The following is a 27,055-nucleotide window of genomic DNA, read 5'->3' as shown; positions in this document are numbered from 1 at the left end:
TGAACATGCAGTTCAACGTCCAGCCTGCATCCCGGCCAATAGAAGTGGCCTCTCAGCCGACGAAGAGTCTTTGCAATGCCGAATTGAGCCGCCCCCACTGCCCCATGCACATGTTCCAGTACACAGGCTCGTAATCCAGCAGGAACCAGCAACTGGAAAATGTCAGATTGTCTATCGGGAGCTCGCCAGTGTCTATACAACAGTCCTTGACATGCTACTATTCCCGGCCACTGTGAATAAATCGCTTTGGTCTCTGGATCGAGTGCTGATACGTCAGTCCATGGCGGTCGCTGACCGGCTTCGATCCATGACCACACTCGACCGAGCGTGGCGTCTTCTGATTGCGTCTTCCGGATCTCCTCCCTCGACATCACGTCCACCGGCGACTGTGCGTCCGTGACCCCAGCTGCCGCTCTGCAGTGCTGCGTTGTGGTGTTGGGCTGCGGTGCGTTGTCTCTGGTCTCTCGATCACTGTAGCTGGTAGCGGAAGGCGGCGAGACGACCTCGGGGTGCTGCTGGCGAGCGTTGACTCTCTCGCTGGCGTGAAGCTGGCGAGCGGTGGCTCTCTTGATGGCGCGGCGCTGGCGAGCGTTGAGTCTCTCGCTGGCGTGATGCTGACGAGCGTTGGCTCCCTCACTGGCGTGCTGTTGGCGAGCGTTGACCCTCTCGTTGGCGCGACACTGGCTAGCATTGAAAACAGCGACTCTCTCTCTCTCTGCCAGCGGTGATGCAGCCTGTAGCCGACGAGCGGGCTCCGGTTGAGCCGCGGCCAGGCTCCTCTCCTCCCTCCGGTGGCAGTGTTGGCACTGGTCTGCTGCACACGGACGCCTGGACAGGGCGTCCGCGTTGCCGTGAAGGCGACCCGCCCGGTGTCGAATCTCCATGTCGTAGTACTGGAGCGCCTCCGACCAGCGAGCCAGCTGGTCCTCTGGTTCTTTGAAGTTTAGCAGCCAGTTGAGCAATGCATGGTCCGTTCTCAGCAGGAACCGTTTGCCGTAGAGGTAGGTTCGGAAATGCCGCACTGCCACCACCACAGCCAACAGTTCTCTGCGGGTCACGCAGTAATTATTCTCCGCTCGGTCCAATGGCCGACCAGCCATTCAGCTCGGCTGCCAGCCGGACCTGCACCAGGTATGTCGCCAGCGGCCTTTCACCATTGTAGCGGGGCAATTTGGCGTTGGAGTGCCCTTCTGCCGCCGTCGCACCGGGGACCAGACGATTTCCATCGCTCCCATGTGGAGCGGGTTCCAGTGGCGGGATGCTGCCATTAGCCCGGTTTTTTCTCCTCCTGTGGCCGGGGGCGGGTTTCTTCGTTACGGTCACGCTGCAGGCTGGCTCCGTCTGCTGGGCCCAGCAGGTGGCCATGGGCGAGCGCACTGTCGAAGAGCCGTCTTGGCAGGAAACTCATCATCGCCGGGGTATCGGTCGCAGCTTTCTCCTCCCGTCCAGTAGGGGTCGGCATCCCACTTCTGACACCAATGTAACAATCTGCAAGGTTGTCTCAAAAATGGTCTTTATTGGTTACGCACCAAAAACACACGAACACACAATTCCAGGCCAGACCTGACCCTTATGCTCCAGCACTAAACATCTATATTAGGCTGTATCTAAAACACACACCAATCAACCCTAGTTATGAACAATGTGAACAGGTGCAAACATAAACACAACAGACAGAACATACAACGTTGTCAACCCACCTGGTTTAGAACATAAACATTACACACATACACACACTGCACAGCATCATGGGAGCACAGTCCTGAACAGCTAGGCTCAGATCATTACAATATTGTTTTTATAGACGTTAGTTGCACGCGCTACCAAGAGCTTCCATTTACTGCACCATGTAGGCTGTAGTGCGGTTTGTCTGTCAACATAAAAAAAAAACTACGGGTAGCCTACAATTTTCGCACAACTTGGTGGAAAAGTGTAGCACAGGTTAAAGAAAACCCATTCATGTTTGGACTCAAAAGTAACTTCAAAGTATTTCCCATATAGCCTTTTAGCTCACAACGACAATGAAAGTGAAACTTGGAAAGTGGAAGTCTCTCCACCAATCAATCGCGAGTCGATGCACGTAAAAAGTATCAACTGGTAGGCCTAGGTTAGTAACGAAGGTAGCCTAATTTTGCAAAATGTGATGACGGCACACAAACTTAAGTTTAGTGTAGTTGTAGTGATAGCCTACAGTTAATGTGAATTGCTGACTATAACCAAAGTAAAGGAGAAGATTTGCACCAAATAGGCCTAAAGGCTGTGGTTGTGTTTCTACAACATGTTGGCACAAATCGTAATTTCTGTCAACTATGACGATCTCCATGCATGTTCAGTAGCCTATATTTTTCATTTAGTCAAGCAGTGACATTATAGTGACATTATGCATGCATGACATAATTATGCCATTATGCATGGTTTAATGCATGGGGTAACATGAGACAGACAGAAGATGAGCCTGTCTTTAGTAGCCTATCCCTGAATCTTGTCCCTCTCAAATCACTTTAAAATGGTGTGATTAGCAACCAGAATTAAAAAAGAAATCCCGGAGAGACCCCCCCGGACCCCCGTGTTATTGTGATTATAATAACCTATAGGCTATAGGTCCAAATCTAAATGTTTGGGTTCAGTTTATGAAGTGTTGCTACAGCATGATACTGTGTGTTTGTTATTTATGGGGGGGAATCGAGGGGGGGGGGGGGGTTGGTATCGGTGGGCTTGTGTGTGTGTGTGTGTGTGGGGGGGTCTTCGGTCCAGTGGTGGGCCGGTCCAGGAGAAAATTGCCAGGGCCGAATTTTGTTCCCAGCGACCCTGGATGTATGGGTAATGAGGTCATTTGACAACTTTGGGCAATGAATGTAACCAAAAACGAACTGCATTACCCACAATTCCGTGCCACGTATAGTTTCAAAACCGGAAGTGGGATGAACGCGCTGCTTGGAACGTAAATGAGTCTGAGCGAGCAGAAAAGGTTGTGCACAGATTCCTAACAAGTAAATCGATATAACGACCGGTTCATTTCAGTTTTTTTTCGATACGGGGCTTCACGTATCGATGTAGTCGTATTTTACACGTTAAAAACGGATACCGATACGTATCGGTTAATTTTTAAACCCCTACTCTATACACGATGTGATTGGCTTGATAGAAGTTTAATTTTTCCAGCTCGCAAGCTAACGGAGAGTTGCTAGACTACCCTGGCTGCAAATTAAATTTGCTGCCGCTAAGGTGCGTCTAGATTTCTAGGCTAAAGTGTGGTGGCAAATCACTGGTAAACACATTTGCCACTAGTGGCAAACTTCTCATTGTTGCCAGAAATTTGCTGGAAGTTTGCCTCTTGTGGCCAACATTGGCAAACTTCTGGCAATATTTTCTAGTGAACTAATTTCTTTCCCACAAATCACCCACAAGTTTGCTGCAAATCTGCCGCAAACATTTAATTTTTGTAAGTGTATGCATACCGGTAAGGAAACAAAATGGATAACAATTTGAAATATCAGGTATAGTTAAAAGAAATGATATAGCTTCAGCGAAAGTTCTACTAGAGAGACTCGTAGTGTAGCCTTTATTCCTCCCATGCTTTCATGGAGCCAATCTTAGCTTTGCCTTCTTTTCGGGAAAGCCCTGCAATCTGATCATTCACTCATTCAATCAGCGCTGATGGTAATTTTGATACCATAGATTTAATAGAGACCCAGTCAGACCAATAGTATGAAAAATCAGGAACAGAGTTTATTTACAACGATGCCCATCAAGGGAGAGACAGCATTACTTCACCTAAAGATCCATCAGCTGCTCTAACTAGACAAGGAAATAGTTAGAGTTTAAGTATCCTTCCAGGCTGACAGGAGATGGTGTTGGTCATCCCATCTCACGTGGACTACACTGAATCAGACCCTGATTAGTGGCAGCCTGGCAATCCGGAGCAGATAGCTACTGACGCAGCCATGCAGAACAGTGAAACACTGCAAAGTCATAATATTCCTGCTTATCTCTAAATACAGTCACACACAGATATACACAGGGACAGTACAGATATCATACAGTCATTACATAGAATCATACTTTTAGTATCAAAGTGACCCACTAATGAGAAATGCAGAACATTAAACCACATATTGGAATATTGGACATAATGCAGAACATTAAACCATATATTGGAATATTGGACATAATGTTCTATTCCACTTTCTCTCAGCGCTAGCCTAGGAATTCAGTGGGCACTTTAAATTTGTTCCACCTAGCACTTCTTCTGCTTCTCAGCCACCGCCACCAGTTGGTCCCCGTCTTGTCGTGGGGGGTGGGGGGTGGGGGGGGTACTCTCCCCGCCCCTGCCTTCATCCATCGGCAGGAAACGAGATCTGCTCATCGCTGGACGGATCCGAGACGGGGCCTACGCCAAAGACTGTTACCTATTCAGGACTCTTTATCATGCTTGTATCCAAGCCGTTCCTTTACTAATTAAATTGTTAACTGATTCTATTCTGTCTACTGAGTCTTAGAACTGAGTGATTTTAGTTGTAAACAGTCTCACAGTGAGTTGGTATTTGGGGGAGCATGGGAGTCCTCCAGGTTTCAAACAGTAGATTTAGGACCTGTGCCCAAGGTTAACTTGTTCATGAGAGTTAGAGCGGTTAGAAAATACAGCAGGAAGAATTACCTAAAATAACAATGAGTAAAACGCATAAGACAGGATAAAATGAGAAATCTCCTTTATTGTATCTGCTCTGTACCCGTCAAAACAGCATCAGCCATCTCTAGTGTCAGTCTAGGGACTTGCTTAGGCCTTAGCACAGCAACACAGACCATGCTCTCAGACTCCAATCTGTCCAGTCCTGTCTTTGACAGTCAAGTCAAGTCAAGTCTAGCCTGGGTACATCCTACGTACTTCCGGCCAAAATTTGATTTCAGCCTCGCAGTCACAGGCGGTAAGGACCAGGCTAAGTCAAGTCGGCTTTATTGTCAATTTCTTTACATGCACTGATCATACAAATAATTGAAATTTCGTTTCTTACTTTCCCATGCAGACATAGACATACTTTAAATACAGACATAGACATACTTTAGACATAGACATAGCCATAGACAATAAAAAATAAAAATATACAGACATACCACATACAGACATTAAAGTGCGATACTGAAATATAGAATATTAGAATATAGAAATATAGAATATATATAAAAAAATAGAGGTAGTTGTGTTTACATGTCTATTGTGTAGTTACATAGCAGCATTGTGGCAGAGTGACAGAGTGATAAATTGATACATTGATAGCATTTACATGAAGTTTAAACTTGTGCTTGTGTGTACTGTATATTTACATTGATATGCAGTCATTTCAAGTATATCAGGCTTGATATGAAGCAGCAACATGTTAGGCTGCGCAGTCACAGTGCAGTTCCACAGGGCGGTCCTGGGGAGGTGTTGTGGGGGGGGGGGGGTTAGGGTAGACAGGATCCTAGGTTCCTAGGTTCCTGGCTGGCTGGTGGGTGGGGGGGATGTGAGAGTGGGTAGAGTGTTCAGCATCCTGATTGCTTGGTGGATGAAGCTACTTGCAAGTCTGGTGGTGCGGGAGCGGAGGCTCCTGTACCTCTTTCCAGAGGGCAGGAGGCTGAACAGTTCGTGTGCAGGGTGGGTTGTGTCCTTGACAATCATTAGTGCTTTGCGGGTGAGGCGGGTGGTGTAAATGTCCTGCAGGGAGGGGAGTGGTGCTCCAATGATCCTCTTAGCTGTGTTAACAATGCGCTGGAGGGTCTTCCTGTTCTGATCTGTGCAGCTTCCACCCCACACTGTGATGCAGCTGGACACGATGCTCTCGATGGTCCCTCTGTAGAATGTGGTCATGACGGGAGGCGTGGCACTTGCCTTCTTCAATTTGCGCAAGAAGTAGAGGTGCTGCTTGGCTTTCTTCGCCAGTGATGCTGTGTTGGTGGTCCAGGAGAGGTCGTCGCTGATGTGCACCCCCAGGAATTTTGTGCTGCTCACTCTCTCCACAGCATCTCCGTCAATGGACAGTGGTGGCAGTTGTTTGTGGCCTCTCTTGGTCTTGCTGACATTCAGCAGGAGGTTGTTGTCTTTGCACCATTTGGCCAGCAGGTCTACTTCTTCTCTGTAGTGAGCCTCATCGCCCTTAGTGATGAGGCCCACCAGTGTTGTGTTGTCCGCAAACTTCACCAGATGGTTGGAGCTGTGAGTGGTTGTACAGTCATGTGTTAGCAGTGTGAAGAGCAGGGGGCTGAGCACACACCCTTGCGGGGCCCCCGTGCTCAGGGTCAGAGTGCTTGAGGTGTGGTTCCCGACACATACTGCTTGTGGTCTCTGCAACATTAAGTCCAGCAGCCAGTTGCAGAGGGAGGTGCTGAATCCTAGCTTGTCCAGTTTGCTGATGAGTTGTTGTGGTATTATGGTATTGAATGCTGAACTGAAGTCTATGAACAGCATTCTCACATATGAGTCTTGGCACGGGTATGATGGTGGAAGCTTTGAAACGTGATGGGATGACTGCTTGCTCCAGAGAGGTGTTGAAAATGTCTGCACATCCTTCAGCTCTTCTGCACAGTCCTTCAACACTTGGCCTGGTATGTTGTCTGGGCCTGCTGCTTTGCGTGGGTTAATGGTGGCTAGTGTCCTCTTCACGCTGGCAGAGGACAGGTACAGGGGTTGGTCGTGTGGGGGGGGGGGGTTCTGTGGGTGAGTGTCATTTTGTGCTTCAAAACGGGCGAAAAAACTGTTCTGGGGTCTGTTGCACAAAAGCAGAATTAAGACATCCGGGATAAGTTACTGAGCTGCGCTCAATGAATCCAAAACAAGAGCGTACAGGCTTAATTGGTTGCACAAAGACCAAGCCAGGATGAGCAGACACGGATTCATCAAGCCAGGTGAAACCTATCCTGGATAAGTGCGCGCTCACGGCTCCCTCAAATAGACCCCGCCACCGATCACAGATTCACTGATTCACCATGGCAACTAGCGGCTTCATTGCTTCTTCTACGGTGTGAAGTAGGTAGCGATAGCCTTTTCATAACAGCAACAAAGAGCAACACCTCTGTTTAGGAGAATATTGCAACTAGTTCCGCGACCACCACGTGCGAAATGGTTAGGCACTCCCGTGATGTCACATTGTCGCATGACAGGTCGGGAATGGCGAGTATGTAAAAGCTAATTAATGATCACAAACGTTTATATAATGACAATGAGTCTAGGTATATGTGATAACAATGTGTAGTGGGCAGTGGAATAATTATTGGTTTCCGTTTGTGGTGACTGCTGACTGAGATAAGGGATGAGATTAAATAGATCCTGGAACTTAGGCTGGTCTGGAGCATAGGTCTGGAGCAGGCTAGCTCCAAAGAATAAATCGCCATGGTAACTTATACCATAACATATCCTGCTGCCCCCTATCCCGCTTTTGTGCAACTGGATCACGGATAAATTGAGCCACGATAACCAAGATATCCCGGCTTAATCCTTTATCCTAGGTCATTTAGCAGAGAGGTGTTGTTCTCACAGCTCCATGGCGCAGGCTTGTAGTCAGTGATGGCCTGTATGAACTGCCACAGGCTCTGTGCGTCTCTGCTGTCTTTGAAGTGTGTTGTTATTTTGTCTGTGTAATCCTTTTTTGCCTTCCTGATGCCCTGGGACAGATTAGCCTGCGCTGTTCTTAGGCCAGCTACATCTCCAGCTCTAAAGGCTTTGTCTCTGGCCCTCAGCAGTCTGTGGACGTCTCCTGTCAGCCATGGCTTCTGGTTGGCCCGAGTGGTGATGTGTTTTATTTCTGTAACATCATCGATGCATTTGGTGATGTAGGATGTCACAGTGTCTGTGTATTCCTCAATGTCAATGTGGTTGTTGTGGGTGGCAGCTGTTTTGAAAATATCCCAGTCTGTTGTTTCAAAGCAGTCCTGAAGTTGTGAGACAGCCCGCTCCGGCCACACTCTCACCTCCTTCAGAACTGGTTTGGTGACTTTTGCTCTTTGTCTGTATCGGGGCAGCAGCAGGATGCTAATGTGGTCTGACTGCCCGATGTGGGGGAGGGGTTTGGCTTTGTAGGCTTCTTTCTGTGGGGTGTAAACAAGGTCCAGGGTGTTTTGTCCTCTTGTTGGGAAGTTTACATGTTGGTGAAATTTTGGTAGTACAGTTTTGAGATTGGCGTGATTGAAATCTCCAGCGATGATTGTGAAGGCATCCGGGTGTTCACTTTGTTATTCACTGACGGACCGATACAGCTCATTCAGTGCCATGCCCCTATCACTGTTTTTGTTGCTGGGGGGATGTACACTACGACCATTAGAATCGCGGTGAATTCCCTGGGGAGGTAGAAGGGTCGGCACTTAATGATCATAAACTCTGCCAGTGGTCTTTGACTGATTCCCTACTCCAGCAAGAATTCTTCCAATTGCTGGGTCCACATGACTCCCCATGTCTATTTAGGTTCTCCTTATTAAGTTAATAATGTAATATCATGCCCTTTTTTGTGTATATCCCTAATATATACCCTGTCTTACCCTATCTTCTGCATCCATATCACAAGGGGGGCTGTGAATTGAAGACAGACATGAGTGTGTTGGTTCCATCTGCTGGGTAAGAAAGGCTCAAAGACTATGGACATACAGGTGCCAGAGACAGTGTATTTTAAGAGTGACTTTTCTCAAAAGATAGGCCCAGAAATAGCAAAAGTTGGAAACGCATACATGGTCTCCCAAACTAATCATAATGTAGCAGAAAGGGACACACCTGCCAGGGATTAAAAATCTGTACTAGAAATTATTGTGACTGAAATTTAGTGGAAAAGGTACTACAGTATTGTAAATGTAAATATGCTTATGTAAAGAATGGGAAACAGTTGAAGATATGTTTATGTATAAATCAATAAACAATGACAAAACTGTTCATGCATAAAGAAAGGTCTTTGGGATGCACATCTTTGAAGGATTGTGTCATTTAAAAACATTTACCAACAGGGCAGGCTTGAACATGATAAGGGGCAAACGGCAAACTAAAATACGTAATTCTTCACATGAATCTATGTTTTGACAGCAGATAGCACTTTTCACACAGCATTGCCCTTTGTGAAAAATAGATACAGTGGTCTGGGTCAAGGGGCAGTGGTAACATGCATCATTACTCATTGCCATTGTCTCTCATTGAGCAAATTGATATTGTGCTCCCGCGAGAACTCTGGATTCCCAGGGTAGTGGAACTACAGAGAAATATATGCAAGCAGTATACTGCATGATATTTTGAACCTTTGTCATGTTGGGAAAAGTCGTTGGATTGACGAGTCCTGGGATAAAGGTCATTTTAGGTGTTTTCTCTTTCACTCTTCTCCATACTAGGTAGATGAATAGATAAGATAACAGGGTATATGCAGGAATCATAGAGTTGAATTTACTACTTTTTACTACCTTTTTTACTACCTCCACAATATTTTTTACTACCAACACGACATCAAGCAGCAGCCCTTTTTTTTGGGGGGGGGGTACCACTTACTACTTGCTATAAGGTATAAATCATACATATTAGGTACACTAATAATTTCTAATTGTGATCATTAAGTATGGTCATTGTCAATGACAATGTTTTTTTGTAGTGTCGAGGAGTTCAGTTTCAGTTGTCCTTACCTTAACCCTAGCCCTTGAGTTATCCTAACCAGCCCTTAGCCCTAATAAGGTGAATGATTTGGCACAAATGACGCTAAAACACCAAACATGTGTGGTGAAAAATGAAGAACAAACACCACCGAAACAACTCTAGTCTAAGGATAGGCCCAAAAATCTATTTATATGGATATATAAAGCCATTATTATTGGTATGGTATTGTTGTTGCACATTTGACACAAAGCAGTCCGTGAAAACATGCACATCAGTGGACTGCTTTAATGCAAAATTGAAAACTATGATTTCATTGCATTACTCAGCATGGATGCACGATGCTTGCATGATAAATACTTCCCAAAACAACAGTTAGGTAGGTAGGTAAGGATGCCATTTAGTGTAAATCAAGTTTAATCACAATTTGATAAAATATAGATTCTTTAAGCCAATGATTTGATTATTTTCAATACTTCAAAATGTGTAGCAATGCGATTCGATGCGTTACTGGTCAGTTGTCGATAGGAAATGATAGATTTTGGTTAGTTTTCATGGATTCAAATGCCAATATTATAGGCTAAATTATAGGCCAAATACTGAACATTGACTGTGGAATCAAGTATGTTACAGAGTTTCTTTCCCCCCCTAAAACCTCCTGTCACTAGCTAGATGCTTTCAAATTTAACATGGTTTTAAACTCATATGTTGCAGTTTTCTGTCACTGCAATAAAACTAGCCTATTTGGAATATTTTGTATAATTTGCTGTTCCTTTTATGAGAACAATTTAACTGATCAAGTTTTCATAGGCTATTGAATGATTTAAATGTGAATGCCATAAACTTAATTCGCCATTAACTAGATTCGCGTGGTTCTTCACGCAGTTGTCATCTAAATGCAGTGTTTTGTAGGCTATTCAAAGAATTTCACGTTCATCACTCAGTTGTGGTGTAGGTCTGTCTTGAGTGACCGCTGTCCCTTTAAATGTCTGGGACTTTAAATAACGGGACTTTTAAACTGCATGCTGTTTTTGTTGATGGACAGTTCCGTCTTTGATTCAGTTTTCTACCGTTTTAATAAATGACACGCGCACTTGCGTGGTTAAAAGTAAGGAATTGTTTTCACTCGTTTTCTTGCAATTCCGTAACATTAGATACTAGGTCTAGGTTACGTTAAAAAAATGTTGTCGGTTACTATGTCAGTGACTAGCTCGAACTTTGTTACTGATGATGATAGGTGGAATTTTATTGCACGGTTCTGGATGATCACAGTCAGATGGCAGCGCTACCGTCAGCTGAACGAAAGCTTACACTAGTCAAGTCCACAGTTGTTAAAACTTCCAGCTGAAGTAGCCTAGTGTAAACTGAGAGAGTTGCCTCCTAACGGAGTGAGTGTAGCCTATATATTTTTTAGCTGCTATCCGAGTGATAGGCTAGCCTAGGCCTACATCTACCGCTCCTTTGCTACATGAACAAATATTATTAGATGAGTGACAGAAGCACCGGACACCAGACCAGCAGGCCCATATGATAAACGCAGCTCTGGTAGCCTGCGGTAGGGCCTAGATGACGTGAAAAACGCGAGAGTCGCCGAAAAGCATCCCTGGCCCCTAAAAAACTCTTCGGATCTGCACGATTCATATAAGTCGCCCAAAGCAACGTGAAGGAGACACCGAAAAGCGTGTTGTTTGTATCCCTGTAATATCAACTGAAGCAAAAAGGCGAAAATGTTGTTTGTTGGCTGTCAACCACGGAACTCTACACAGTTTACTTCTACGTCATTGCTATCGACTCCGACTCACTCAGGTCCTGTTAGCACGTATATATTTTTTAATTAGGCAAGATGAAGTTAAAACATGTAGACACAAATATTAAGCAAAAAATGTAAACTCATATATTGAAGTGGTGATGAAAAATGTACTACCAAGTCAAATTGCATTTATTACCTTTTACTACCTTTCAAGGGCCTTAATTTGGGTAGATTCTATTTACTACCTTTTACTACCTTTTACTACCGCGCGGACACCCTGGATAATCATCAGCCTCAATATCAACAGATACATAGTTCTGGTCTGAGGAAAGCCGACTAATTTGCCCAAAGCTCTAATCCTTGTATCACTGGACACAAGGCTGGACACCTCTTGATTGTGGGGCTTTAATGCCTTCATAGCATACAAGACCAAATATCAGGAGTACAGAAAATGAGAGCTAATATGAAGATTTATTTGACATGAATTCAAACAAATGCTATAATTCCCAACAACATTCTTATAATTGCTTAGCACTGTACACATCAGTTAGTACATGAGTTAATCAGGTCCAGATAAATGGTAGTGTTCCTCTCTGCTAGCTGTCATGCCCTTCTCCCCTCCCAATATCTGTGAGGAGATGTCGACAGCCTGTTGCAGTCAGTATCGACTTTCAATCAAAACCTCTTGGGGCTTTGTCTGGTTTCTTATTGCGGTAGGGTGTAGTCTTGTCTTCTTGCCCTGGATTTGTGCTATCATCTAGAGAGCTTCTCTGGTATTCAGAATGTGAGGGTAGATAACTTGAATGCATGGAATTGGGCTTGGCTTTTGACATTTCCCCCCTGAGGCTAATTAGATAGGGAAAACATATATGTCACTAACATAGTTGGCTCCTTGCCCTACATTAAGGATCACCACAGAACCAGTCTGCTACAAGAATGAGTTACAAGGGTTAAGTTGCATCAAATAATGCATGAAATAGTTCAATTACCATTTATGGTATGATTGAATGTTTTTTTGTGTCTTTAGTACTCAAATCTCCATCTCTTTAGTTGCTTAAGCTCGCTTAACTTGTATTCCTGTTGCTACTGAGTGCACTATAAGCACCGTGAAACACAAGATTGTTGGTTTTCTGATGCAAAATAACAAGTATGTATTAACAAATAACAAATATAACAAATAATTATTTAATGTATTACTTTCCCACAAATTGACTTTTCACCCAAGGCCATATCCCTCATGAAGCCTCTCCAATATTCAAATATCTAAGTCCAGCTCTTCCACAAAACAAAGACCCAACATCAACACCTTTCTGCAGGTATCAGGGTACTTAATTCAGTTCCAGCATGACAGGGCTTATTACTCAGCACAGATTTGCTTGTGGGTATTTACTGCATTGAGGTAGTAAACCATGAGAAAAGGAACATCTCGAAGCCCAGCCTTTCCTTAGAACGACTGCTCTCATGATGCGGCATTAATGCCTTTAGAGTTCAAACGAGTTCAATCTTTACACAAACCTCTTCAGTAACTTTGCAATGGCAGTTGGCTAATGGTATCTATCTGTACCCTTACAGTGGTTGTCACTATTAAACTAATAACTAATCCATATCCCCCCAATGATTATGACCGCCGCTAGCGAAGCTAGGGATTGTCAAACTTTTTTTTTTCCCCGTCACCTTCCGGAATTTTTGGTCAACGATACCCGGGACACCGAAACACCGGGGTAGGCTACATGAAATTTGGTGGGCATGTAGCCCCACTAGACTTTTACGGATGGTTGTGTTGAGCGAAGGGTTGCTGGCAGAGGGTGAAGAGAGGAGCCTTACACACACTCTCTCTCAAACACACACACACACACACAAGCACACACACGCATACACACACACACACACAGGCTACACACACTCACATTCTGATTTCCAGTATTGACGTTACATAGTTTTACATTATGGCTGCTGTAGGACACAGTCATTACTCCACTTCACTTCCGAATTGTGGCCTGTGTATTTATGGTAGGATGATTTTCAGGTCAAATGAGATTCCTGTTTCTTCTTGAAGCCGAAATAAACCTGTGAATGTTTATCGGACATGCTTGTTTTTTACTGCAGGTAGGCTAGACTACTAATCTATCACCAGCTTGATGTTATATCCATAGGTAAAATATTGTTCACGTTTGCATAAGTTGAGTGATGGAGGCTAATTTGTTAGTATTGTGAAACATAAACACGGTATACCGAGTAAATTGATAACAGCACTGTAATTGTCTCTTTCGTCATGCCATTGTGTTCTGACCATAGTGACAGGAGCTAAGTTAGTTAGCCACAACACTAATGTTCGGGATGGTTTGCTGATGGAAGATATAGGTACCTGACGATACACTCTAAACACCAGGCTAGGACATTTCTGCTTGCTAATTAGGGTTTTCTGCTGTTGACTCACTTACAGTCCTTGGTGGCCCTGTCAGCTGCTTTGTAAAATGTTTTTCAAAAAAGTCTACACAAAATAAATGTGAGCAACTGAGCTTTCCTTCCCAAACACTCACTAGACTATGCGCAGTGCCAAGTTTGACATTGTTTGGATTAGTAGGCCTAATGCATGTACAGTATATCAATAAAAGCAGCACACATTGGCTTTCTCTGCTCTACTACACCGCCTACACAGCACAGCACAAGACCAGGGTGGGACCAGAGACTCCAACAAACACGCCGTGTCTATTCAAAATGACAAAAAAATGGTGTGCAATAAACTGGAGTAGGAGATGGAGACAAATTGTCAAGCAGGACAGGATGAGCAGGACTGAGTGGCGATCATATTTTGTACCGCTATGCAGTACATCTAATTTAGCTTATTCTGGGAACATCCACATTTACTAAAATATGTGAGTAAAATGTTAGGTGTCTCTGTGTGTGTTAGTGTGTGTGTGTGTGTGTACAGTATGTGTGTGTGTGCGTGTGTGTGTGGTGGTTAAGGAGATGGGCTAGCATTTCGTCGTCCAGCAAGTTGTCATGGCTAATTAATTTCAAGAATAAATTAATCAATTACATTTTCAATTTTCTTTTCTGCATGTTTATTAAACAGAACATTATCCATTATCTCTAAAACAAAATAATAGTTCCATACTATTACCAGTATGGCCACAGGCCGCAATCATGCAGATCTACATACAGCAATGATTTTTTGTTGAAATTGACTTTACTGGCATTCCTTTGTCGCTACTGCTAAAACCATGGCAATCCCCATAAAACAATCTCTTAACATTCTCAGGTTGTTGCCTTTTTCAATGAATAATAATAGTATACTGTTCATGGTCTTTGCTGACAACTACAAACAGAAAAGAAAAGAAGAAACAGTTTTAAACTTTGCTTGTTAAGCAGAGTAAGAAAGTATTTTGTATTAACAGGTACGACTCACTCACCAAACTGGAAAATCACTCTTCTTCTGCCCATGAATTGATTAGGTCCTCACTACTGTGGCTCTTTAGCATGAGCTCGCCATTGGCATTGAGCCTACCACAGGCACCACACACATGACTGGCCACAGCCTCGCCCACCGTTACAGTGACATCATGCGAGAAGTTGTAGCACACATGGAGGACTGACTTCTTCTCAATGACCACTGAGTCGCCAGCCACATGAATGTCAATCTCGTTTTTCAGTGAGCGCGGCAGGGAAACATGTATGCCATTTACCTGCAAACCAAGAGAAGAAAGTCATCAAGAAAATTCCCAAATATAAATAAATACATACATACATACATACACAGGCTTGGAATTTCACCATTCTGGGGGCAAGGCCACTTGGCCTTCAGTTGGGCATATTTGGTGGGGGGCACAAAGGCCACATGTCAGGGCACCAAGGCCAAAGTTAACTATACAGTAGTAGGCTATAAAAATGATCAAAAAAGTTGCCTATTCACTGCAGTAGACCTGCATCACTGTATGAAACATTACAAAAACATGAAACATGACATATTACATGTAACTGTAAATCATCTGATCATCTAATTAAAACAGATATCTAGGCTATATATAAAATGTATTTTATATTTGGCCTGCTATGAAATCATGTATTGAACAATTTAAATGTAGCACAGCTCAGCTTTAAGAAACTCAAATAGCCTAGATGCATGCTTAGCATTTTGTGATCATTAAGGCTACTTTCACAAACTCTTAGTCAGCTGTCCTCTGATTTACCAATATCTAGGCGATATTTGTAACATTTATTTTGTATTTGGCCCGTTATGAAATCATGTGGAACAATTTAAACACATTGTAAAACTTAAAGCCCAAATTTGGAGACATCCATGCATGTCGAAATTTACTGCAAATTCAAAACTGGATTACTCTGGAACGGCTAACTGTACAGGGGACTGCTTTACACCTTTGTGTTCGGTAAGGTCTGCTGTTTATTCTGATATGTGGTTTGTCATGTGTTAAAAGAAGGGTTCGTGAAGTATTCCACCGAGATGAATGGGTAGGGAGATCATGGACGCAAAACCTTCAGTAGAATGTATGATTAAATTGAATTATATTATTTACTTATACTTTACTTATACTTTATACTTTACTTACTGCCAGTTCCGACAAGGGCAGGGACATCCCTCTCCATTTTCAAAAAACTCCTGAAGACCCAGCTCTTTAGAGAACATCTCCTCTCATAGCAACACTTACAACAAGTCTTGCTGATCCTAGCACTCACCAGCCGTCTTAAACTGACACGTAACTGTTAAAAACAGCACTCACTGATGCACTTATTCTTACTGTACTCTAATGTTTTTTTAAATTGTCCTAATATTGTTGAGAAATGCTCTAAAACTTAAACTGCTTACCATGTTGTTAGTCGCTTTGGCTAAAAATGCGTCAGCCAAATGTAATGTAATGTAATGTAATGTAATTTACTTTTCTCGCGAACCGTTTAACACAGCAATTATCGGCTAACATCGTTTAAAAGCTGAGAAAAAGCTCTTTCATGTGATACTTGTGATGTCTGTGTGATGAATAGCTACTTCGCGAGTAGTTCAACTGAGAAGAATGGGTGAATTTGGACGCACTTTCTTGCGCTGTCACTTTCTCCACTGCGTAAAAGACTAAATTAATTTGCGCTGTGAATGCTAAGATTATTTTGACAGGCCACAGGCTAAATAAAAATCGCTATTAGTAGGACAAAGCAGAATATTGAAAGAAGGGGGCACCAAGGCCACCGTGGCCTGTAAACCTATGATTTTCAAAGGGGCTTCACGGCCAACGCAAGGGGCTACGACGGCCATGGCCGTCGTGGCCGCCGTGAAATTCCTACCCTGTACATACATATATATATAATAGAATAATAAGGCTGAATGGCTGTCCATGAAAATGTTAATGTCAGTATTATTGATGTTTCAATTGAATTTGTCTCACCCAGGTCTCTTGCTGGCTGGTAACAGCGATGACATACTTATTGAAGAAGACATACACCATTGTGATACAATTCTGGCCCTTTGCCTTACATGGCTGGAAGACCACCAACACTCTGAAAAAGTCTGCCACCAGACTGTCACTGCAGAGCTTGACCAACTCATAGGTTCCCTCTGTGTCTATGGAGCCTCGTGTCCCATCAAACAGGGAAACGCCTCCACTGGCTGTAATGGAGCACTGCTGGAGGTAGCAAGACTTGATACCATTCATCACTTTGCAGACCTCATCACTCTTACACCTGATGCTCTCCTGTTTCACTACACTAGAGCCCAGGCATGTGTAACTTTCACTGCAGTCCTCGTTAATGACAGACTCGCCAATCTGGACATCAAAACATAAAGATAAAAACAAACAGGAATTTAGTGGTTATTCAACATCAAGTATGGATGAACATGGCAGAATGTATGCAAGTCTGTATGTATGAATGTAATGTATAGCAGAATGTATGAATGTGTACAAAACAGGGTTGTGCACAATACGAATTGCAATTCTGCTTCCTGTTTGCTACCTGAATTGAAATGCAAGTGAAATTCAAGAATTGAATTGGAATTTAAGAGCCAGTTTTAATTCAATTCTGGAATTTTGCACAAGCCTGGTACAAAATGTATGCATTCATACTCCTATAAACCATTTCAACTGCACAAAAAAAGGCATTTGCGTTAATGTTGACATTTTGTAAAGCATTACGCTAATGTCTGATTCATTTTTATTTCAAAGTGTCTGCATTGGTTTTGAATGTTTCAACCAGAAACCCTAAAGGAACAGATTTTAAAGGGGTCCATTCCAATAATTGATCTGTTGTGTTGTATTATCAGAGACGGTTGATAAAGCATATTAAGGATCTTTGGTATTCTGTTACAATAATTGATTGTTATCTTATTGGTTGTTAAGAATTGGTATGTAATGTTCTGATCTATTCTGTTATTTCAAATACATTTTCAGATGTGATACCTCATAGGTGTGTCCCTCAAAATAGCAACTGCACTGATCCTGTTTCACGCAGCCTGTTCCATTGAAATAGTAACCGGAGTCGCAGCTACAACCTTCTGCGCAGGTATCACGGCAGTCAATCAAATTCCTGAGACCAGGGCAGGGCTGAGTACAGGTCTCGGCACAGGTCTGATAGTGGCTGTTTGGGGAGCATGACAGGGCTGGGGAAGAGAATACACACACACACACACACACACACATATATTTGTAAGTGTAAATGCATTCATATTTCCATGCATAAAGAAAGACCTCCAGATCTGCAGAAGACTTACGACAGAAGGTTGGGGTTCTCCAGACCTTTATGGCAACACCAAAGTCCTGGCAGTCAGACACATATGCAGCAATGCTGTGGCAGAGCATGTTGCGGTCTCCATTGCCCATGCAGACATCATAGACACAGTCCCTGAAGTATGACTCTGGATCGATGACGCTGAGACAGGCAGCAAAGGGGCCATTGGAATTTTTGATGATGCTGCAGTCAGCCTCAAAGATGCGTTTCTTATCCTCAGAACACTTGGGGCAGAAATCACCGGTGCAGCCATCATCACAAACTACACCCTGCTCAGACTCCTTCCAGGCTGCACCAAACTCTTTGATGTCGGTGGTTTGTTTGCCTCCGGGCAGCTGAAATTCATCATCCTTATTGCCGTTGAAGTTGCCACAAAGCCCGCAGGTCTTGTCACGATAGTTGGCAGGAACAGTGATGGTAACACGATATACCAGATCATATGTTACTTTGAGACCAAAGTCAGTTGCAATGACAACATGTGTGCCAGTCTGGTAAACCTGGATCTGTCCTTCATTAAGATTTAAGGGCACATGGTCCAAGACTTCATTTACCTAATAAGGACAGTGAGAAAGCAGCCTGTTATTTATTTTCTTTTTAAATAAATGCAACAAATGTTTGGTTTGACTGTATGTCTGTAGATGAAATTGGATTTGGATGAGACACACAGGCAATTAATATAGAATAACAGATGAGACTGATAAGCTTGTTTGGGCCAACGTTTTTTGTCCCACCATAGAAAGTGATATTGATTTAAAGTTAAAACAAACAATGCCATTACGTAACAGCGGAGTGAGTATGTGGGTGTGGGCATGTAACTGTTCATCAGTTGATCAGAGGTAGAACTATATCTCAATTTCAAACGCATGTGGAGTTGTTCATTATCTCACAATGTTCATTTCAACTTCTAGTGTAGGCCTAAGGGGAAAAAATGCTAATTCTGACAAGTGGTCACAATCACATTAACTAGATCACTGGATTAACAGCATATTCTTTACACGGTTAAGTTATTGCTTTAATATAGTTTTAATGTAAGGTAATGTGCATTGGTTTTAATACCCACCAAAATCTGTCCTATCTGGTCCTTCCTCAGCACCAATTTTTGACCATAAACATCCACGACTACCGCCTTGGCCACAGAAACATTTGGATCTCTGGACTCTCCGTACCACTTCTCATTCTCTACCACCACTGAGAAGGGCTGGAGGTGTGTGCCCTCAATGTGGGTGGCTTTGGCAACAGAGTAGGTGCAGGTGCCTTGGAAGGTGTAGGTGAGGTTATCAAACGTGTTGTAGTGGGGGTCCCCTGAGATGGTACACACACCATTGCCAACGGGATAGCACGCCCTGACACCGTTCTTTACCTCACATTCCTCATTCGGTCCACAGGAGAACTTCTTGCACTCAACCTGAATAACATTTAATTGTATTTACTGGGTACTTCAGCCAATGGATCAATTTTACCAACAGGCTTTCTTTTTTATTGTGAAGTTCTTTTGCATATTTATCAGTGCGTGGCTCCGCATTTGTGTGCTGCACACTTACTTTGCCATCGCAAATGCACTCTTCTTCGCATTTTCCATTTGGGTAGAAAACCTGTCCATTTTTGTAGTACTTGTCGCCATAGACACAACCACACTGTGCAATAGGCACACATTTGTCTCCGCTCGAAATGTAGCCATCATCACAGGCACAGCCTTCATGGCAGTTGTCTTTACATTTTGTGGGAGCCAGAAGGTCGCTGCAGGTGGCAGGACATCCTTTTGCACACAGTTCATAGTGGCTATGTGATTGGCACTGAACATCTAGAAAATAAAAGCACAGGGGAGGTTTTAAATGTTGTTTAAGTGGATTTTGTTTAGTCAATGTAACTGTGTTTGTTTCCCATTTACATAGCCACGACTGCATAAGCACCAAGGTTTTTGAGTGCATACACAGAACTGACAGCTAGATGATAGTAAAGAGCTGATTTCAATTAGCGGAATTTGATTGAAAATATACTGGATTAAAATGGCAGAGTTTTAATTTTTTGTTCAAGTTCACATTTCTAATCAGTCTAAGTGATATAGACAGAGCTCACCACAAAAATCTTCTGATCGCCATGGCAGCACCTCAGCTCCCTCTCTCTGGCAGGCCGCAGTGTACCATTTTAGCATGTCGCACAGCATGCGTCTCTGCCCGTAGCTAAGGCACAGATCGTACAAGCAGGTCTCATAGTACTTCTCTGGGTCCACGTAGGGGTGGCACTTCCGGAAGGGTCCATTGGGGTCCCGGATTTTCCCACAGAATTCCGCCGTCTCGTACTTCTTCTCTTCGGTGATGTCACAGTTGGGGCATTGGCCCCCGCACCCGTCGACACACCCCGGGATCTCGGCGACGCGCCAGCTCTGTCCGAGCTCTGTGGCAGACGACGCCTCTTTGCCGTTCTTCATTGTCATGTCGTCGTTTCGCTTGTAGTTGTAGTTGCCGCAGAGGCCACACATGGCACCGCTGTAGTCGTTGGGCACGCGGACAAACACCGTGTCCACCCAGTCATACTGCACTCGCAGCCCAAAGTCAGCCAGCACCACAGCAAACCATCCGCTTTGGTAAATAAAGAGTGTGTAGTTGGCCAAGCGGATTGGCAGATTAACAAACTCACCGTCCACCTGAAATTACATTTGTGGGATATTTTAAAGTGGGACATTTCAAATAAGCAAGAGCATTCAACTTACAATCATTTATTTGTTTCAAAAACAAGACTATTCTTACCATTACTTTACCCCTGTGTGCTTCACTGATAACAATAGAGTAACCATAGATGTTGACCTCAACCAGTTTGGCAAACGCACTATCACTTCTGTACAGACCTTCATTCTGAACAAGGACCTCAAAGTGTTCCAGGCTGGTGTCACTGGAACACATCTTGGCCATTTCGTAGACACATGTGCCCTGGAACTCATATTTTAGGCCATCAAAAGTCAGAAAATGGGGGTCGCCAGTCACCATACAGGTTCCAAACATGTTGGGAACACAGCCTCTGATGCCATCAACCACCTCGCACAGTTTCCCATAGGTGCACCCAGCTCGCTTGCACTCAATTTGGTTGCTGGTCGGATTGCAGGTGCACTGCTGAGTGCATTGGTCATCGCCCCAGAAGGTCTTCCCTGGTGGCACGTAGCTCCCTGTGGCACTGTGGAAGCACCCGCACTGAGACTGGGGGATACACGCGTCTCCGTTGCGGATGAAGCCAGAGTCACAGGTGCATGTCTCCACGCAATAGGCCTCGCATCTACTGGGAGCGTCGGGGTCTCCACAGGTGGCTGGGCAGGCGTTGCCACACGGCTCATAATGGCTGTTCTTGGGGCATTCAGGAAGAGCTGAAGGAAGGAAACCAACAACACAAAGGAGCTGTGAGTGAATAGGAGCCATGCATCAGTCCAAATGTATGATCATGAGTGATGATATACTGCCATCTTCTGGCCAACAGAGAAATAGTTATCAATCCGAAAAAAGAAATGATTCTCTTGTACACACATTACTATTATTACAGGAAATGATAGAACATAAAAAGTTAAAAAAAGAGTACTCTATATCCAACAAGGACAGGACCAAGTTCAAAAGTAGGCATAGCAGCATATACTGTTCTCACCCCAACCACAGACTGTTCACCCCACTTCCCTCCAGGAGGTGTTACAGGTCTCTCCGCACCCAGACCAACAGGTTCAGAGGAAGCTTATTCCCTATGGCTGTCACCCTGAACACTAACTCTGCACCTAGGTGACAACCAACTAACTAGCAACCCCCCCCCCCCCCAACCTACTAACACCACCACCACTGACGCCTCCTAGCCTGTTGAGCTGCCCCGCGACCATGGACCACTTGACAGGGACAACACTACCCTATCCCACCGATAGCATTCTATTTACATTACAAAATTTACATACTCTAACTACACTTATACATACCAATATTTTACTGCTATTATAATGTTAATGCTATCATACTGTAGACTATGCACCATAGTCAACTATCCATATCTGTCTATACTGTTAATACTGCACTTACTCTTATGTTACTGTTAATACACTGCACATACCTGTACATACTGTATCTCTATATTGTTCATACTGCATATCCATATTTATTCTGCTCTTATAATGTTACTGTTAATACATTGCATAGAAGAACTGTTAATGTGAATTGAAGAGTTGATTGACTCAGTCAGCTTCAGAGATGACAATACTTACGGCAGCCAGCAAATGCTCTCCAGTTCAACACCTTGAAACCAGCTAGCTGGCAGGCATCTGTGTAGACTTGCACTGTGTCACACAGGAACCTCTTCATAGCCTTCCCCATACACACATCATGCAGGCAGTTCTCCAGGTACACCTGGCGCTTGATCAAATTGGCACACTCTCTCAGGGGTCCGGCAAAGGTTTCGGCCAGACGACCACAGAATTGCTGTCCATTCACGTCCACGTGAACGTCCTTCTCACTCTCACACAGGGCACAACGGCCGGCGCAATCATCTTGGCAGTGGGTGCCGGCGTCCATGCCTGGCACTCTCCAGCTCTTGCCCATCTCTGCCACACTGCTGACCGAAGTGCCGGCAGGGGTGGCGAGGTCATCCTTGCTGTTGCCGTTGAAGTTTCCACACAGGCCACACAACCTGCCCATGAAGCTGCGAGGTACACTGACCACCAAATACTGGCCCCAGTTGTACTGCACTCTCAGGCCAAAGTCTGTCTCCAGGACGACTGTGAGACCACTGTAGCAGATTTGGACTTTGCCGTTGTCCAGAGTTACCGGAAGGCTCCATTTGTTTTCTTCAACCTTCACACACACACAAAAAAAATAGTTTGTCATTTTCTATTTTTAACGTTTTTTAAAAACCTTTGTTGCATTCCACTGGGCCAGTATACATGTATAATGTATGCATCATGTATGTTTCATGTACATATGTATCATGTACATATTACATTAAGGTCACTTACCATCACAAACCCATATTCTGCACGGACCATGTTGATGGTGTAGCCATAGACATTGATGACGACCGAATCAACAAAAGTTATCTGCACTTCAGCTTGGTTCTCATTTCTGACCTCCACTTCAAATGCAGGATGCTCTCCATCCACATGGCAGTTCTTGGCCATTGTGTATGTGCAGTTGCCCATGAAGTCGTAGTAGTAGTCATCAAACGTGCGGAAGTGTGGGTCTCCGAATACCCAGCAGGTGCCTGCGACTGAGTCTCTTCCCAGGTCCAGTTTAAACGCCGCTGGGACAGACCCTTTACTCGTGGGCCCTGCAAAGCAGAAGTCTATCCAAAACCACACACGATTAATGTCAGCATGTTCAAAAAGGCATTATTTACAAAGGAGATGTAAAACTGATATACAACTCAGCTTGACAATTGTTATTTCAATTCATCTTTTTATTACTTTTACCTACTTAGTTAGTTTTATTACTTTTACTTAGTGCTTCACCTATTTCACTAATGTGATTACCTCTTCGAATTTCCCCTTGGGGATCAATAAAGTATCTATCTATCTATCTATCTATCTAATCTCTGTTACCAATCAGTATTCAGTAAATACGTACCACACAGTAAGAGAGTCGCAGCACAGATTAGGACTTCCTTCATGATGCCTGAGTTAACACACCGTTATAGGGGTTTATTACAGTACAAATTCACATTTGTTACTATTAAAATTATTATCTCAAACTATATGTTTGCCACATAATTTATACTGTGTCTACCTGATTTGATAGGCCTTGAGTTGATTTTTGTTAAACTTTTAAATTGGCATGCCTGAAAATTAGTATTTTAGTATACTAAAATTAGTCTCATTAAATCTTCATCTCACTTCCAATACTGTTAAACAGTTTCATTTATCATTTGAAATGCTGGGTTAATGCATGAGCCTCTTACCTTAAGGTATGGTGCTATGAAAAAACAAGAAGGGAACTCCGTTAAATACACTTGGTGCATGCCAGAGCAACCAATCAGCTGTCGGCATTATTCAACATGTTTGATACCAGTCACCACACCCGGTTGAGGGAAAATTTTGAGGGTAAATATTTGCTGGTGTACTGTAATTGATGTAAGTCGGATGGGACCTGACACACGCCCATCTTAGATAACAAAATTACGATGGTCAATTTCCAATCTTGAGATGTTCCATTTTTATAATGCAACATAAAAGCTCTTAAAAACTAGTAAAACGTGGTACAATTTACACTTTATAAGGTATATTCTGTTTGATGTTCCCTCAGTAAGATCAGAGTTTGCCCAGGCAGCCTTTAGTTATAGTGGTCCAGCTGCATGGAATGAGATGCAGAAACACTCAAAACTGGAGCTCTTCATCTCATTAATAGATTGTATTCCCTGGTTAAATAAAGGTATAATAAATACTTCTCAAGTGTATATAATATGGCCTACAGCAGTGGTTCTCAAACAGTGGTACGGGTACCACTGGTGGTACGCAGACTCCTTAGTGGTACTCCAGGAGTCTCCAAGATTCTTTTATAGATGACATAATCACTTCAAATTATATAAAAATATATATAATTCAAAATACTTAACCACACAATCACTGGAGTTAAATTTAAAATATTTGTTTGTCTTTCATAAAAAAAAAGAAGGCCTATATCCATTTTTATATCAGCCAATAGGAGTCAATAGGCCTACTAGGCTAGTTTAACTGTATGGACTATTAGCAAATGGTTGACAAGCTAAGCTGTGATGTCAAGCAAAGGAAAAGGAAGCGAACATGATGGATCAAAAACAACACTGTTTGAAACAGGAAGTATTAGAAAGAGAAGTGCGAATATGTCAAGCAGAAACTGAAGTTTGTGACAATGAGCCCAGCACTAGTGACTAGTGAAGCCTCCACCTGCCAGCAACAAACGACGCGAAACAGTATGTACAATATACAATATGTTAAACTGGCTATTTTATTTTAATGCCAGTCAGTCATAATGGTGATACTTCGAGAGCCAATAGTTTTCTGAGGTGGTAGGCCTACTCATTGTGAAAGGTTTGAGAACCACTGGCCTACAGCATGCCACAGGCAAGCATGAACAGAAAAACTGATAAGAACATGTATTACATTAAATGTGCCATCATTTTACATCATGGTTCAGTTAGAGTATACTTCAATGCAATATGCAGAGTGATTACTAGCAGTAAAAAGTTTTGAGTGGGGCTGTGATGGGATACTCCCATTACTCCCATAATGACTCATGGAATGCCTCTCGTCCTATCATAAATAAATAAATAGTTTGACCGGATCTGTTGTATAATATATCATATATCTATAGAGAAAAGTATTGGGACTCCTTGTCATTACACAAATAGGAACCTTTATTACATGTACATCCCCATTCTAAATATATAGGCATAGGATAGCTGTAACAGCTTCCACTGTTCTGGAAAGGTCTATGGAATGTTTTCCCCAGTCATCCAGAAGAGCATTTCTGAGGTCAGGCACAGATGTTGGCTTGGCTTGCAATCTCCGTTAGTTCATCCCAAAGGTGTTTGATGGGGTTGAAGTCAGGACTTTGTGCAAACTCACCCAAACATGTCTTTATGGACCTTGCTTTGTGCACCCTATAACAATACCATGCTTGAGTTCACTGAGCTCTTCAGAATGACCTATTCGTTCACATATGTCCACATAGTTTATGCTATTTGTTCCAGACACAACATATTTACATGTATATATTGTTAACATCCTATAATCATGTTTTATGTCTGGCGTGGTGAACTGAGGGACTGTAAATATGTTTGGCTGTAAATCATCCATTCCAAGAATCAGTAAATATTATCACCATAAATCAACCCTTTCCTCTCAACTGCAAAATCACTTCCTTAACTAATTTGATAATGGTGAAGTTAAGCAAATATTTCAAGCATTTGCCAGCATAAAATGTCCTGGTATCAAGCCATTATGCACACAGTTACCCTTAAAGTGTACCGTCACACCCGAGTGATGGGAATGTTGGAAAATTAACGTTCTGAAGAATATCTGGGTTCATTGAATTCAACATAGAATTTTAGAACCTTCAATTGTTGCGAAACGGAATCTTATGTTGGAATGTTGAAAAACCCACACCTTTATGGGTTTGGAGACAAAGGAACAAATAAGACACATTTCCAATCTTCGGCTCCAAATATAGCCTCAATCATCAACCCATTCAACCTACATCTTAAATATGTTCCCTTAAAATAATATCAATTTAGGCCAAGTACATATATCAATGTTAGGGCAAGTACATGATTTATGAAGTCCAATAATACGTGGAACCATGACAAGCACTCTTTTGTCACATTCAACAAATTGCTCGCAAGTGACCCTGATGATTAATGGTGCTTGTTGATGGTGGCATCGAGGTAATTTTCCCTTTGGCAGAGGGACAAAGATGAGAACAATTAGCTTCATTATTAGGGCAGTGGCAACATATACCATGCATAACTAATGGCAGCTTAAGATTAGTTTGTTTCAGTTGTATGACAAATTAATCACTGTCAGCTTGGGAGCACTCCCTCTGGATCTGACTCAGCATGCAAACTTTAAATGGTGTTCTCTCCACATCCACATGCTGTGATTCCTTGTGAGTTATGGTCCAGTCACATGGTCATATGGAAATAACGACTCTATATATGTATATTACGACTCTATAAGTATGCAAGTCAAGACGTTGCAACATAAAAGTTGAGTTGCTGCAATTACATGAATGTTGGAATATTACACTGAATGTTTTTTTTAATGTAATAGTTATCATAGGACATATAGTAAATTACAACCAAAGTCAGGACAACACAGACAGCTGATAACACAGACACGGCCATGTTCAGTAAATGTAATGAAAATATGGTGAGTGAACTGAGTTACTCATTCCACATTTACTAATAAAATCAAATTATTTCGATTATTTCGAAATGTATTAAATATTCTTATAATCATCATTTGTGTGTGCTATAGAATGGCATCTGAGGCTTTCTCT

General features: G+C 43.0%; 2 protein-coding genes across 6 annotated transcripts in view; one reads left to right on the top strand and one right to left on the bottom strand.

Moving 5' to 3' along the window:
* Positions 1-14,433: 14,433 nt before the first annotated feature.
* On the bottom strand, positions 14,434-23,938 carry LOC143140824 (IgGFc-binding protein-like). The gene is made up of 11 exons (XM_076301943.1): positions 23,914-23,938; positions 23,041-23,366; positions 22,294-22,879; positions 20,816-21,423; positions 20,145-20,712; positions 19,610-19,869; positions 19,129-19,473; positions 18,052-18,619; positions 17,741-17,940; positions 16,733-17,110; positions 14,434-15,025 (listed from the first exon to the last, which is right to left on the bottom strand). Exons 1-11 carry the CDS (start codon positions 23,936-23,938, stop codon positions 14,765-14,767), a joined length of 4,125 nt encoding a protein of 1,374 aa, XP_076158058.1. The 3' UTR covers positions 14,434-14,764.
* A 942-nt stretch (positions 23,939-24,880) lies between these two features.
* The window catches only part of setdb1a (SET domain bifurcated histone lysine methyltransferase 1a), a 53,209-nt gene continuing 51,034 nt past the window's right edge, over positions 24,881-27,055 (top strand). For 3 of the 5 annotated variants that reach the window (XM_076301921.1, XM_076301920.1, XM_076301925.1), the window contains exon 1: positions 24,892-24,968. The gene's annotated coding sequence lies outside the window, so the exon portion shown is untranslated. Of the gene's footprint in view, positions 24,969-27,055 lie in introns of all 5 variants that reach the window. The other 2 variants (XM_076301923.1, XM_076301924.1) reach the window with 2 other exon arrangements.

The sequence above is a fragment of the Alosa pseudoharengus genome, unplaced genomic scaffold, assembly GCF_046254945.1.
Source record: "Alosa pseudoharengus isolate Yale_2024_CS ecotype anadromous, Long Island Sound unplaced genomic scaffold, YU_APseudo_1.1 YU_APseudo_1.1_scf_23, whole genome shotgun sequence".
Lineage (NCBI taxonomy): Eukaryota > Metazoa > Chordata > Actinopteri > Clupeiformes > Clupeidae > Alosa > Alosa pseudoharengus.
This window is presented reverse-complemented; position numbering and strand designations above follow the sequence as displayed.